The sequence below is a fragment of the Acomys russatus genome, chromosome 10, assembly GCF_903995435.1.
Source record: "Acomys russatus chromosome 10, mAcoRus1.1, whole genome shotgun sequence".
Lineage (NCBI taxonomy): Eukaryota > Metazoa > Chordata > Mammalia > Rodentia > Muridae > Acomys > Acomys russatus.
Genome location: NC_067146.1, coordinates 35,726,852 through 35,742,831, shown reverse-complemented (window position 1 = coordinate 35,742,831; position 15,980 = coordinate 35,726,852). Strand labels below are relative to the sequence as shown.

Sequence of the window (15,980 nt, the reverse complement as noted above, 5' to 3'; positions counted from 1 at the left end):
GGCTTATAGCCATAGCCGAATGCAGAATGCATTCCATCCAACATCAGATGCCCTTATAGTCTTTAAACAGTCTCAACACTGTTTAAAAGTCCAAAGTCTCTTCTAGGACTCAGGGCACTCTCTTAGCTGTAAAATAAAAATCAAAAACCAGATCATATATTTCTAACATACAATGGCACACTTATATATTATCATTCCAAAGGGGAGAAAATACTGAACCAAGCAAGACTGAAAGCCAGTAGGGCAGACTCTTAAGTTCTGCATCTCCATGTCTGATATCAGATCTCCAGCTCCTCTCAGCTTTGTTGATGTAGCACACCTCTCTCCCTGGACTGGCTCCCTACCCAGGCTGCTGCTCTCCCTGAGCAGGCATCCCAGGACTCTGGCATCTACAATGTCCTGTGGTCTCTAAGGCAACCCAGGCTTCTCCTTTCTAGCTTCTCATGATACCTCTCCAGGCTTCCACCTCTGACACGTGCCTGGCCCCAGGGGCTTTCCTTAGCCATGGATGGACCGCTGCCCCTTTCTTGTATCCTTGTCTCTAAATCCAGCACCACATGGCCAGAGCTGCCAAGTTCTGCTGCTGGATGAGGCTGGAGCTAGGCTCCTTCCTCCAATTACGTTTTCATAGTTTTCTCTTGTTTATCATTCTCTTCACTGCTTAAGCTTTCCTTTAATTTCTTTTCACAAGCTGGCAGCTTAGCACTTGACTTGGCTCCAACAAAACATTTCCTCAAACTGTACATGTTGTATTTTTCTTACTCCGCTTGCTCCTTTCCATTATAGATCTGCATAAGAACAATTCCTAACAACCACATGACAAAGTGAGTCAATATTAGGCAGTCATAAAATCTCCTCTGCCAACTCCATTAATCCAAACTCTTCAATTTAGCCTCAAGCAGAGTTTTAGGACAACGGCAAAATGCAGCCATATCCTTTGCCAACATATCCTGAGAACGGTCTCCAGGTTGCTACTACTACTAGTATCCCTCCCCTACTAAATGTTGTGTGCTGGGCCATCATAATTGCCATCACTCTCAGCACCAGTGTCTTCCATGCTCTTAGCAGTATGGCCTATGAAGTTAACTGCTTTCCTAATCCAAAGTCCCAAGTTCACATTTCACCAACATGCGCGTGGTCAGGCCTCTCACAGCAGTACCCTACTCCCTGGTCCCAGCGTCTGCCTTGGTTCCTGTTAGAGTGTTGTGGAAAGACACCGTGACCAACGCAACTCTTCTGAGAGGAGGCATTCATGGGGAACTTGGTAGTATCATCATGCTGGGGAGCATGGTGACGAGATCGACATCCTGACCTGAGAGAGCCTGCCGCAGTGACACACCGCCTCCAACAAGGCCTTCTAATTTTTTCAGAGTTCCACTCGCTGGGAGTGGAATGCAGTCAAATATATGAGCCTATGGGAGTCATTTTTACACACCGCCACATCACAGCAACCCATGGCTTCCACACGTATGTGCACACGCATACGGTCACATTCACTTACACACACACATACACACACACAGAGATTTTACTTTTAAAATAATATAAATTTTATTAACATTTGTTTTATATACACAGCATAAACCATACTGTGTTATGTAATTTAATACAGATATTCTATTTGGTGAACTTACTTTTGCTAACTTCCTGGAGTGCCTGGTTTCTGTGATTGGGTGAAACAGAAATATCCAGATCTTACTGTTTGAATAAACATAGGATTTTGAGTTAGAATCTTGAACATTAGAAGATATATTTGAACCTTTTCCTGAGTTATATATAAGAGGTGCATAGATGTAGACATTAAAAGTTAAGAGAGGAAATTTGTGTCATGGACAAGAAGTTTTGTTGGAGAGGGTGAAGGGAGAGGGAACGGAAAGTAGAGAGCATTGAGGCAAGCCAGAATTGCAGACCAGCGGCCTGGAGTAACGCATAACGCAGTGGTAGAGCACTCCCTGAGCAAGTAGACAGAGTTCGGGCAAAGCTGGGTAGTTAAGAACTGCTAAATTTATGGACTCAGTACTCATGTTCAGGCCAAACATGTGGAGAGCAGGATCTAACCTTTGTGGTGATGGGTACTGAGCCAGGCCAGATTGGGCCTTCCATACTCAGATGTTTTTGTTGTAACTCCCTGGCCTAATCCATGTCTTCAGAGCACTTGGCTTCCCTGACTAGCTCAGCGGTCCACAAGCAGAATCGAGGGCTCTGAATAATTACACAGAGGCATGCGGAGACACGGTGTGAGAACCAGGGATGGGAAATTGTTCCCAGGCCCTTTGTACAGGTGAAGGGTCTCTAGAGTTCACTGACAGCTCTGTGGTGACGCTGTTTGTCCTCCTAACACTTTTAATCCTAAGCAAAGACTAAGATGGAGTTTATCCGCACAGCTAGGCTGCTGGGTCCCCACAGCTGGGTCAAGCAGTGAATAAAGCTCTCGTAGTACCCGGGGGTGGACCGAGCATGCACAGTCCTTTCAGCCTTACCGCTGGACACTTGGCAGCCTGAGAGGAGATTATAGACTGTCACTCTACAGGACACTGAGCTACAGTCTCCTTAATACAGGTCTGCTTTGTATTTTCAAGAGGGAAACAGTTTTAGGAACAGCATTGACCATACCTCTTGATTGGATATTATTGAATTGTTTATCTGGAATGATTAATTCCAGTTCATTCTGGAAGTATAATAATGAGCTATGAAATAAAAATTATGCAGACTTATCCTTTGTCTTCTCCTCCCGTTGGCATTCGTACTGCCTGACGATTGAGTTAATTACTTTCCTGGTGCCCTGGCATCAGCCTGTCACATGGTCTTGAAGTAGGTGGTATGTGATCTGTGGCTGCACTGCCTTCATTGGATTTGTAGGCCCATTCACATCTGTACTGTGTAGACGTGGGCATATTTAGCATTTCTCTGAAGTTTTCCATGTGTCAAAGGGGTTTAATGTCAGTGCCTGGTTTTGCTATTTTTAATGTACATATATATTGAACATATTTTCTTTTTAATTTTATGTGTATGGGCGTTTGCCTGTATGTATCGCTGTCTACCACATGCATGTCTGGTGCCTGCAGACAGCAGAAGAGGTTGTGGCATCCCTCAGGACCAAAGTCACCGAGGGCTCTGAGAGCTGTGTAGTTGCTAGGACTCTAAAGTCACCGAGGGCTCTGAGAGCTGTGCAGTTGCTAGGACTCTGAAGTCACCGAGGCGCTGAGAGCTGTGCGGTTGCTAGGACTCTAAAGTCACCGAGGGCGCTGAGAGCTGTGCAGTTGCTAGGACTCTAAAGTCACCGAGGGCGCTGAGGGCTGTGCGGTTGCTAGGACTCTAAAGTCACCGAGGGCGCTGAGGGCTGTGCGGTTGCTAGGACTCTAAAGTCACCGAGGGCGCTGAGGGCTGTGCGGTTGCTAGGACTCTAAAGTCACCGAGGGCGCTGAGGGCTGTGCGGTTGCTAGGACTCTAAAGTCACCGAGGGCGCTGAGGGCTGTGCGGTTGCTAGGACTCTAAAGTCACCGAGGGCGCTGAGGGCTGTGCGGTTGCTAGGACTCTAAAGTCACCGAGGGCGCTGAGGGCTGTGCGGTTGCTAGGACTCTAAAGTCACCGAGGGCGCTGAGGGCTGTGCGGTTGCTAGGACTCTAAAGTCACCGAGGGCGCTGAGGGCTGTGCGGTTGCTAGGACTCTAAAGTCACCGAGGGCGCTGAGGGCTGTGCGGTTGCTAGGACTCTAAAGTCACCGAGGGCGCTGAGGGCTGTGCGGTTGCTAGGACTCTAAAGTCACCGAGGGCGCTGAGGGCTGTGCGGTTGCTAGGACTCTAAAGTCACCGAGGGCGCTGAGGGCTGTGCGGTTGCTAGGACTCTAAAGTCACCGAGGGCGCTGAGGGCTGTGCGGTTGCTAGGACTCTAAAGTCACCGAGGGCGCTGAGGGCTGTGCGGTTGCTAGGACTCTAAAGTCACCGAGGGCGCTGAGGGCTCTGAGAGCTGTGCGGTTGCTAAGACTCTAAAGTCACCGAGGGCGCTGAGGGCTGTGCGGTTGCTAGGACTCTAAAGTCACCGAGGGCGCTGAGGGCTGTGGGGTTGCTAGGACTCTAAAGTCACCGAGGGCGCTGAGGGCTGTGCGGTTGCTAGGACTCTAAAGTCACCGAGGGCTCTGAGAGCTCTGCAGTTGCTAGGACTCTGAAGTCACCGAGGCTCTGAGAGCTGTGCGGTTGCTAGGACTCTAAAGTCACCGAGGGCGCTGAGAGCTGTGCAGTTGCTAGGACTCTAAAGTCACCGAGGGCGCTGAGGGCTGTGCGGTTGCTAGGACTCTAAAGTCACCGAGGGCGCTGAGGGCTGTGCGGTTGCTAGGACTCTAAAGTCACCGAGGGCGCTGAGGGCTGTGCGGTTGCTAGGACTCTAAAGTCACCGAGGGCGCTGAGGGCTGTGCGGTTGCTAGGACTCTAAAGTCACCGAGGGCGCTGAGGGCTGTGCGGTTGCTAGGACTCTAAAGTCACCGAGGGCGCTGAGGGCTGTGCGGTTGCTAGGACTCTAAAGTCACCGAAGGCTCTGAGAGCTGTGCGGTTGCTAGGACTCTAAGGGCCTCTCCACCATTGAGCCTCATCTCCTGCCTCGATTGGTTTGTTGTTGTTGTTTTGTTTCATTTTTTTAATCTTAGGTTGGGTCATAAAAATGAGAGAACAACAACAAAAAATTTAGGAAAATACATTGAAATAAAAACACATGTAATCTTTGTTTTCAGAAGGAAGCAATGTGATAAATACTGAAGAAACCAATTTTGACCGTGGCTATGTAAAAAAGAAACTAGAGCATGGCCTTACGCGAATATGGCAGGTTTGGTTCATGTTTATGTTTATTTTCACAGAAGCTGGGGTCTGAAATACACATTATAATTGTTTCAGAAATTCATTTTCTAAGCATTGTGTTTGTACTCTCTCCAGGCCTAAGCATATGCTAGTTTGTCTTTGGCTATCATTTAAACTAATTTTTGTAATTAATTTATAATTGTATAGGCCACAAAGAGCAATAAAAAAGTCTCTTAACTTTTATCTTATCTCCACTAGAAGATATTGATGTGTGCCTTTTTATTGAGGTGTCCTGGTTATTTTTGTCTTATTGGTTTGGAAATTTTTTTCTAGGTTTTTTAAGATTTAGTGTGTTTTCAAGTGAAAGTTTTCCATTTTATAACACTTGGCAGGTAATTGTGAATGCTATCATTTTTTAATAAATTGCCTGCTACTTATTTTACAGCTATTCGTTTTTAAGTATATTACATTTGTGTTTTGAATGAACTAGAAACATGCATATATGTCTATCTATAATAATGATTTTGCCCTATCTCTTATAAGAATACACTTTTCTGAAAAAGGATTTTATATTTAATTATGTGTATGCATGTGTGTTTGTGTGCAGTTATATGCACTTGAGGATAGGGGTCTTCAGAGTCAGAGACGTGGGATCTCTTGAAACTAGAGTCATAGGCAGGTATGAGCCACTGGGCCATTGCGGATAGAATTTGAATTCTTTCTCTGCAAGAGTAGTGTGTGCTCTTGACTGCTGAGTCATCTCTTCAGCCCAGTACAGATACGAGTGTCATTACATTAGATAGAATTTAACACAGCTGTCCTAAGTTATAGTGATATTGTGGCCATTGCTATTTCTTAAAAATATTCATGGGACTGTTCCTAATAGGTTAGTCTTAAAGATATTTGGCTGTTGGTCTAAGTAGATAGATGGTATTGAACTAAGAATGTATTGCTATCTTATTTTAATTTGTAACTACAGAGTAAATTTTCTTATTTATTTGTGTCTTACAGGATGTTCAACTAAAAGTAAAAACTTACTTGCTTGGAACTGATTTATCTATATTCAAATATGATGATTTCATCTTTGTTTTGGATATAGTCAGCAGGTAGTGTTTGAGATACGTACTTCTGTGGCTTAATTCATTCAACCAAAAGAATAAAAAAGTCAGAAATTAATGAGTGTTCTGTCTAACTTTTTCGTGGAAGAGGATATACTCATGACTGATGGACTGGACTTGTATGATCTTTATATTTTTTTTCAAATACCCAAATTTCTATGAATTGTAATTGTTAAAGAAAGAACCTGGACTATTATTGTTTTCTTTTTGTTTTGTTTTACCTATAAGGATGTTCCTGAAACTTACACAGACTTTTCTATCCAACTAGGTTGATGCAAGTTGGAGAAGAATTTTGTGGTAGCAAGTCTGAAGTTTTGCAGGAGTCCATTAGAAAACAAAGTATCAATTATTTCAAGAACCACCATAGGTAAGAAATGCAGTAATATATGACTATTTATCTATGCTTACTCTTATAGGATTGGCTGATTTAAAGCCATTTTAAACTTTTAATAAATAAATATATTGTATTTCTTTATAGGTTAGTTAGGAATACTTCAAGAATATACTAGAAAGTGTTATCATTATTTATTAATTTTGTATTTTAAATTCTTTGACTTGAGCGGGTTAAGCATACTGGAGGAAGTATTGGACTGGTTTCTTAGAGGCAGAAGTTAACATTAGATCATGGTTACTGGAAGATTGTAGTCACTGTCTGTGCCTGCAGATGTATTTTGCAAGTAGTAAGGACGTGAGCGCAGTAGTGCAGCACTCACTCTGGCGTGCTTCTGAGTCTGCATTCCAGGAACAGGAAGGCTTCTCGAGAAGCACATCTGCTCCTCAGACCTGGGCTGCAAAGCCAAGGACTGCTCCGCTTAACTGTCACTGCCAGTGTTGCTCTGTGAGTGCAAGAAGATGCAAAACAAAAACAAAAAAACGTTGCCATGGCAATAGAGTCATGTGCTCAAGCCATAGCAGATGGAGAGAAAAAGGAAAAACACTGATTACACTCCCATTTTTAAAATTTGTTTTATTTAGAGTTGGGGGAGGGAAGGAGTGACAGAGGGATGAGGAAAAAGACGGGGAGGGAGGAGCATAGCACATGGGTGAAAGTCACAGACAACTTATAGGAGGACTCCGGTCTCCTGTTCCAGTGTGTGAGTTCTCAGGCTTGGGCTGTGCTGTCAGGCATGGCAGCAAGTGCTTGTAGCCACTGGCTCATCTCACTAACCCCTACATCTTTGTAGATGTAAGCTAGGTTCCAAGTTGTATCATTATCTTTTATCATTAAAGTATTTACGCTTTTTTTCATTCTGACCTTTTCATTTTTACAACAAAGTTTTGATTTTGCTATTCTAATTTCAGAACCTCATAGTTTGAAATTCTACTTTCTCTCCTTGTCTGTTGTCAATAGCTTCACACAAAGATAATGCATCATGCCAGAAGAGAGATCATTGGGCATCAAACTATTGATCGATTATTAAATATATTTATTTTAAAGAAAAAAGTTCTTCAGTAAAAACAGGAGAAAGGACCATAAAAGAGCCAAATGCCTAGCTGCCAAATGTGTGCCTCTCCAAAGAGTACTTTATACCCAGCATTGCAGCTGAGAGACTTTTGTTGTCCCAGTGTCTGGAGAGATGGGCATTGTCAAATGCTAGTTTAGGGAGTGGTGTCCACTCTGCCTTGAACTGTTAGAGCTGTCAGAGCGTGTCTGCCCTCTGCAGTAGCCAAGTGTAGAGACAGACAGTTTTACATTAGAGTGATCATGGTGGAAAGGAATTAATTGCTATTTCCTAAATTCTCCACAAGGGTCAGGACTTGGTAGCCTGAAGCGCAGAGCCTGCGTCTCACTGTGTAGTTAGAACTGGACCGGCAGAGAAGAGGCTCAAGTTCCTGTCCTGTGTGTTGTGTGGTCAATAGTGGGCAGGTCATGCACCCTCTCGAGGCTGCGGCTCAGTCTGTTACAGATGGAGGTGGCTGCTTGAATGGCCTCCGTAGTTACTTCCCCAGCTATCCTTTCTTCTTTCTGTAGTGTGTGTTACAGAGATTGGAACAGGTTAAAAAAAGCAAAAGGGTATTGTTTAGTATTTTCTTTCTCTCGTGCTTAACCAAAACCTTGACCGTTATACATTATTTTTTGACTGTAACATTTCTCAGGGTAATCATTTAGGAAGTATTATTGAAAGTTACATGGCAAAGTTAGGCCCACTCTCGGTGCATTCTGAAGTACAGTAGCTCCTTAAAAAGCAAGATTAACTTGACAGGCAGCTCAGCAAGGACTCAGTATACTCAGCAGTATTGACTGAAATTCCACAAGACAGCGACAAGTCTAAGTCTCCTTATTTTCACCAAATTGTGCTACATAAATACTGAAAAAGTGTGAAATGGAGATTTTGTGTCGTTTTATTTTTTTAACAAAGTACTTAAATGTGTAATTTGTTTTGTAGTTCTCTCCTACTTAACAGAATTCTTGGAAAATGAAGAACTCTGAAGTTATCCTTAGTCCATGCCCTCTTAGGCTACTAGTTAGAAGATACAGGCATGAGAGAAAGGTGAAATTGGAAGCATTTTACATCTTCCACTTAAAACCAAATTTCATACTATTATCTTTTCCTACAGCAAAATTGTATGAGCATGTGGGGGAAAACATTTTCTATCGTTGAGATTTCATCTCTTAAAATTGTAAACTTTATTGTTCCAGGTTTTTTATGTTCATGAACTAACAGTTTGTACTGACCCAAAGCTCTCAGCCTTCTGCTGGATGGTACAGATGTTACAGAGATTTCAGCTGAGGCCGTAATAACCTAGAACGATGAAGTACTGTGCTCGGCAAACTATCCTGTTTAACAACAGGCTCATTTGATTCCCTCTTTGCTCTGATAATGTTATAAAGCATTTCCAAGAGCTCTGACAGGGCTTCGAGTCATGTCAGAAAAGGAAAACTTCCTCCTTCTTAGGAGAAGTAAACTGTGCCTAAGGAAGGTTTATTCTTGTCAAGATGATGATAATAGACTGGACAGGTGGCTCAGCAGTCACGCATGCCCACTGCCCTTGCTGAGGAGCTGGGCTTGGGTTCCCAGGACCATATAGTGGCTCACAGCCTTCTGACCTCTGAGCGCATGTGCGTGTGGTGCACATACAAATAAAATTAAATGAATAAATATCTTTAAAAGGTTCAGAAAAGTTAGAAAATAATGCACTTCCCTTTTTCTCCAGCATACATTCAGCAAGTTTCAAGACCACATCTTCCAAAACTTTTTAACTGTTAACTTAACTAGGAAAAGTACATTATGGTGTAATGATATTATAATTAGAATTTTGCGATGAATGACAGAGGCCATTGCTGGTGAAATGAATGTTTAGAATGTATGAGGTCCTTGTTTCAATCGCCAACACCAATACATTTTTTTAACGTGTGTGTAATGATAATAAAGACAATTTGTTGTCTGGGTGGGCTCTAAGTAATGTCACAAGAGGAAGACAGTGGCAGAGGTTTCATGGAAACACCAAGGAAAGTTTACATGGAGGAGAAGCAGGGTGAAAAGCAAGGAAGAAAGAGCGCTGTGGCCATGAGGCACAGGGATTCCGGCACAGCACATAGGTTTTCTCCTAGACCAGAGTCTCTGGAACAGTGCAGTTGTCCCTGTCACCTGGATTCCAACAGTGATGCTGCGTTCCTGTCTCCAGAGCTGTGTGAGATTAGGTTCCTCTTGCTTTAAGCCTCTCAGTTTGTGGTAATTCGTTGTAGGAAATTCTAATACAGAGAGAAATTGCTTGGTTCTGTGGTAGCTATGATTAACATTTTGAGAAACTGCCGAACTGTTTCCCAAAGCATGCAACACCATTTTACATTTGTACTGGTATTGTGTGATGAAGCTCAGATTCCTCTGAGCTCTTGTCAGTGTTTAGCTGTCTGTCCTCTTCTTTGCTGCTGTCCTGGTAGATGGAAATGGCATCTTGTTGCAGTTTCAGTTTGCATTTCTTAAGTGAATAAAAGTGCTGCCAGCTTTATATGTGCTTATTGGGATTTTGAATGTCCTCTCTGCAGAAGTATATTTAAAGCTATTGCCCATTTTAACTGGATTATTAGTATTTTTATTGTTCAGTTGTAAAATGTTATAGTTGTCTTTCCTCGTTAGGCCCACTGTTTGTCCCTGTGGTTTATGCATGTCCAGTCACTTTGAGTAATTACCAGTTCTCGTCTGTCCAGATACTGCTTCAGCTCATTCATGCTCTCTAAGAGACAATTACTCTTCACTGTCGCTTTTGAAACAGGGTCTCTCACTGACTCAGAGCTTACCAGTTACACCAGACTGCCTTCTATTTCCATCCATCCATCTGTCCATCCGTCTATCCATCCACCCATCCATCCGTCCATCTGTCTATATAATCTGTCTCTGTCTCTGTCTGTCTGTCTGTCTGTCTGTCTATCTATCTATCTATCTATCTAATGTTAAGATCTTTTCTGCTTATTCATTTTACTTTCAATTTGTGCTTCAGTTGATAGATAGTTTCTACTGACTCTTCTTCTGGTAACCCTGCTGTGGTATTTTAGTTATCCAATCAGGCTTTAACTGAAGGCATTTTGTTTTTCAGTTCTCAGATGTCTCTTTGATTCTTGGCTTTTATAACTTGTGTATTTATTGAGATAAAGTTGCCTCAAAATGATAATCCTTCTGCTTTAACCTTGTAACTGTTGTAATTATAGGCACATACTATGATGTCTGTCTGGCCTGGCTTCTTCTTTATTATTGCAGCTATTTGAAGTGTGTGTGTGTGTGTGTGTGTGTGTGTGTGTGTGTGTGTGTGTGTGTGTGTTCATATATACATATGTAATATGTATATATATTCTTTTTTTGTTTGTTTTGTTTTGGGTTTTGGGACAGGGTTTCGATGTGTAGCCTTGGCTATCTTGGACTCACTTTGTAGACGAGGCTGGCCTTGAACTCACAGAGATTCACCTGCCTCTGGGATTAAAGGTATGTACCACCACACCCAGCGAAATACCTATAATTTGAATTATAGGGTGATGATACCTCCAGCAGAGCAGTTCCTAGATCTTTTGTATTTCTTTATGAGCTTTTTTTGGTTTTTCGAGACAGGGTTTCTCTGTGAAGCCTTTGCTGTCCTGGACTTGCTTTGTAAACCAGGCTGGCCTCAAACTCACAGCGATCTGCCTGCCTCTGCCTCCCGAGTGCTGGGATTAAAGGTGTGCGTCACCACTGCCTGGCTTCTTTATGAATTTTAAGATTTATTTTTAAAAAATTTTTTGTGAAGAATTGTGTTGGAGTTTTTATGGGGCTGTGTTGAATGTATAGATTGCTTGTGGTAGCGTGACCATTTTCCCAGTTTTGATCCTGCTGATCCGTGAGCGTGGAACATCTTCTGTTGTCTGGAATCTTTTTCAGTTCCTTTTTCCCTACATGTTAATTTTTTCGTTGTACAAGGTATTCTTCACTTCTTTGGTTAAACTTATTCCAAGGTTTTTTGGGTGTGGGGATAGTGAATAGTATTGTTTCCTTGATTTCTTTCTCAGTGTTTTTGTCATTTATATATATGAAAGCTATTGAATTTTTTAGGTGTTAATTTTGTAGCCTGTAACTTTGTGGAGGACATTTATCAGCTGTAGTCCTTGCCCAGTTATCTCCATATTTAGAGGTGCTCCCGTTTTTCCCTCTATTTACTGACTCTTTATCTTCAATTTGGGATTTCTTTTAAAAAATTTAGGTTTTGCTTTTAGCATTGTAGCAACAGCTGGTGGTCTATTGGAGAAAAATAGGCTTTTATTCAAATAGAAGTAAAGCTCTGTTTTTTTCTGCATCTTCCTGTATGTAGGATTACTCAGAAGATAAAGTGAGACTAGTAGCATTAAAAACTGTCCATGTGGTGCAGGGGTGGTTAGTGGACGGTAAGGAGTGTAAGTGCGGACAGACCTGCTGGGTTTTAAGTGCATGGTGTTGTTGGACACCAAGTCAAAGAACTTTGGAGGATGATGATTATCTTGCTGTTGTTGCTTAGTAGTCTAACACTTGACATATTTACAATATACTAATATGTACATGTTTGTGAGTTCATTTAACATGCTAGTTGTTTCTCTGTTTTGGCATTGGTACATGATTAGTCAAGACAAATTTAAGTACATGAGTTGGTGGCAGGTTTTAATTAAGTTCGTTAATAAAAATTTTTTCTTATATATCAGTTTTACAGCTTAGTAAATATCTGGCATGCTTTGTTTCTCTTAAGGATCATAGGGTAGCTAACAGAAGAAAGCTTTTAGAGTTTATTGTGGTAATCTGATATGGGTTCTAAAGGTGATGATGATGACAATTTTGTTGTTACGTTGTATTTCATTCCATAGTTGTTGTGTTTCCTGCACTTTTCTTCCTTTGACGGTTCCTTTCCTTTCCTTTTCTAAGGATGCGACTTGACGAGCTGAGAATGTTCCTGGAGAACGAGACCTGGGAGCTTTGCCCGGTGAAGTCAAACTTCAGCATCTTGCAGCTTCATGTGAGTATTTTCTCACGAACAAAGAAACGTGTCTTCCAGTACGGTTTTGAGTTTTTTCTTTTAATAACAGAAACACATATGTGAGAGCGTTTATAAAGCAACCAAAGTGGGTGGCTTCCTTCCACAAAAGGCATTCCGAACAGGCTCCTGTGTAAGAATTAGCCAGTGAGGGACCTGAAAAGTCCACTTTTTTCTAAAACTCATGAACTCTTTTGCCTAAAAAAGTGACAATTGCAATGGATTTTCTTTTAAATTCAGAAGAGAACCCACTGTTTAATTTAATTTTTTCAAAAATGAGTCAGTTGTATTTGGTACCATGTGATAAAAATGCTTATTTACGTATGTAAAATACTAGCAATTTCCTAAAGAGATGGATAGGCACGTAAGTTATAGCACAGTTACAAATACGCTTGTATTGACAACACATTTCATAAATGAAAGAGACACTTATAAGAAATAGTAATTTGTGTTAGTTAATTGGATTCTTTGGAATGAACAGTTTGTGGAAAACTCTTTAGTTGGTTGACTGGAATACATTATAGCAAATATTGCTGCATTGAAGAGTGTGTCTAACCCGTGAACTGAAAGTGCATCATAGTTAGGGCTTTCCTTCAGATGGAATGGCTTTCTGGCAACATTAAAACAACAGCAGAAAAACCCCTGGATATATTTAAAGAGTACTTTATTATTTTTTTTTTCAAGTTTTATTTTATAGATATGGGTGTTTTGTCTTTATGTATGTCAGTGTGTTACATGGATGCAGTGCTTGTGGCAGCCAAATGGGGACATGGGCTATCCTGAATCTGGAATTAGAGATGGTAGTTAACTGTCAAGTGTGTGCTGCGAATAGAACCTGGTCCTCTGGAAGAGCACCTAGTGCAATTACCCGCTGAGCCATCTTTGAGCCCTGTTTTCTTCTAATGGGGGAATAGTCTTCATGTCATCTGGCTTCATATCTACTCCTATCATTACTTTTCTAATATGGTAATAGCAAAAACACTAATAATGCTGATTAGTACATGCTCAGGGACAGCAAACCTAACATAAGTTTTAATTGGTATTAATGAAATAACATTAAATTAGAAGAACCTATTAGCACTAATTTAGAGTATATATTTAAGTAATTTTATGGAATTTTCATTTAATAGACTAAGCATTAAAGATTGATCAAGCATCTTTTAATGTGTACTTGGTATGTAATTCTAAGAAACAATTAATTAATAATTAATAGAAACATATCAAGTCATTTCTGTCCAACAAGCATTATTTTTTCAAAATGGTTGCCTAAAAAACCATCTACTACTTAATAATTCACATGTATTTCTGTGGATTTGTAAAAAAAATCATGTTGTTACATTAAACACTTGTTTAGAATTATAAAAATAATGGCATAATTTTCAGGCATTGTGTTGGATCTGATTTAACATGTATTTGAAATTCATAAAGAAAACAAGCCTGGGCTGAGAGATGGTGTCATGGTAGAGTGAACAAGTCAGTGTACTTTTAGAAATTTAAGATATCACCCTTGCAGATTTTAAGACTAGTACTGAGTATGACAGACATTTAAACTTGGAATTAATTTTATTAGGTGTAGAAAAATGTTTATTTTTGTGGTAGACTCTTGTAATTTAGGTGAATTTTAGAGATTATTTGAGTCTTTTCTCCAATAAGCAGTAACCCTGAGGTTGGCACTCATTCTTCCGTCTGCCTCAGTCTGCTCAGTGCCTGGTGGTGTGGAATTCGGATCAGGTGTTGCATCTTTTTAGCGTTATCGTTTCTGATTTCCCCAGCCTGGGTGGTCTCTGTCTTTTAAAGACGAGGAAATTAAAGGCAGGTGGCATTCCATAATAGCCTGAATATAGCAGTCTAGAGGCAAAAGACACACTGGTCCAAATGAATTTTTGTGGTCTTTGCTTCTTGGCCTATAAAAGAAATTAAGTGATAGTTACAGATACCAACTTAATAAAGATAGATACGTATTTGGTACTTTTTGTGTGCTTATAGGAATATCTTACTTACATGGTACAAGCATGCCAGCAGTGTCAAAGCTGTTGGTCTTGCTAAAGAATACTATGGGTTAGAAGTGCGGTACCAGGACTTCTGCTGCTGTGTCATTCACATTTCTTGTCATTTCAAAGTATGTCTCTGCCTTTCCTTGAAGGGAGGCCGGAGGTGCTTGACCAGGTAGTAGTGATGCTGTTGACTGAGTTGTCTTTTAGGACAGTAATGCGTTTCCAAGGTTGTGAGCTCAGACAACTTGCAAGATGTGCTGTGTGCCATCCACCCATCCCCTTCTAACTTCTACATCTACATTTGAGGCGTATGTTTGTTTGCTTGGAGTTTTACCCCCTAACAGCTGTTTGGTTCTTTCTCAATGTGTAGGAATTTAAATTCCTGGAACAGTCTCGCTCCCCATCAGTTTCACCTAGTAAGCAGCCACTGGCAACTTCTTCAAAACCTGTGACTTTGTTTGAGCAGTATTGTAGTGGTGGAAATCCATTTGAAATTCAAGCCGACCACAAAGATGAAGAAACAGAAGACGTCTTGGCTTCTAATGGAGTACGTGATGTTTTAAAAGTGTAATTTGCTGCTCTGCCTATTGGTTAACACATTAGCATACGTTCTCGCTGTATGTTGTGTCCCCTGCTGTATGTTGTGTCCCTAAGGGATGGCTTGTGTGGATAATGACTCTACAGAGTGCTAATTCACAATGGTGTCCTGAATCACAAATGTGGCCTTGTGTGATAGTCTTCTCAGTGTACTTACTTAGTAGTGGTATTTTACCTCATTGAAATATTTAACTGACTTATACAGAGAGATGGCTGAGGGAGTAGTGGACCTGTCTACTCCTGAGTAACCAAATTGGTATTTTATTCTATGTTCTTTTATCTTGGATAAGATTGTGTTCTGTTGCTGTGAAGAGACACCGTGAGCACAGCATGTGGTCAGGAATGCTAATCAATATTTAGTTACGCCCATGTCTAACACAGATGATGACAATGGTGCTGCTACCAGTGTTCCCCTTGCTATGTGGTCACCCTTTGCCCTGCTGGCATTGGCCCATGACGCCATAAGGTTAGGAAGGAACCCTCAGCTCAGGAGTGAGCCTGTCCAGAGGCCTCTTGGTGCTGTGGTGCCTTCTCAGCTGTTCATGCAGCTGAGCATCGTCATAGTTAGACAGCCGGTCTGTGGGCTGAGTGTATTCATAAGCTACAGTAGTAGTTCTAGGGCTAGAGTTGGATCCTCAACCATGTTGTAAAGAGTTAACAGCCTGAAAGTAAATATACAAAGCCACTAGAAGAGCTTTTAAAGTCTAAAAGAGCACCCTCCTTCCTTCAGGTCCAGTGAGGTATTAGTTGTGGTTGTGTTTGATTTAAGTTCATTTACAATGTACATCACAGGTGATATGTTAGTTTTCTCTGCCGGCTTCCTCACTACCCCGTCCCCCATCTCTCTCGCCCTCCCTCCCTTCCCCCCTCCCTCTCTTTGAACTAGTTAAAGTAGGACTAAGAGAAAGTGGAAGGGAAATTTGATTCTTCATAGTAAAATTCAAGCTAAATTCTCCATGACATGAACCTTAGTGCCCCCAATTTGATCACTTCCCTTGGTGAGGCGGCCTGGCGGCACAC

At 41.5% G+C, this 15,980-nt stretch overlaps 1 protein-coding gene across 1 annotated transcript in view; it reads left to right on the top strand.

Annotated features, from left to right (window-relative positions):
• Vps50 (VPS50 subunit of EARP/GARPII complex) overlaps positions 1-15,980 on the top strand; it is an 88,018-nt gene that overhangs the window by 47,824 nt on the left and 24,214 nt on the right. Inside the window, exons 14-18 of the mRNA XM_051151984.1 lie at positions 4,723-4,814; positions 5,798-5,892; positions 6,173-6,271; positions 12,261-12,351; positions 14,734-14,910. Of these exons, the coding sequence (XP_051007941.1) occupies positions 4,723-4,814; positions 5,798-5,892; positions 6,173-6,271; positions 12,261-12,351; positions 14,734-14,910 (554 nt within the window). The remainder of the gene's footprint in view (positions 1-4,722; positions 4,815-5,797; positions 5,893-6,172; positions 6,272-12,260; positions 12,352-14,733; positions 14,911-15,980) is intronic.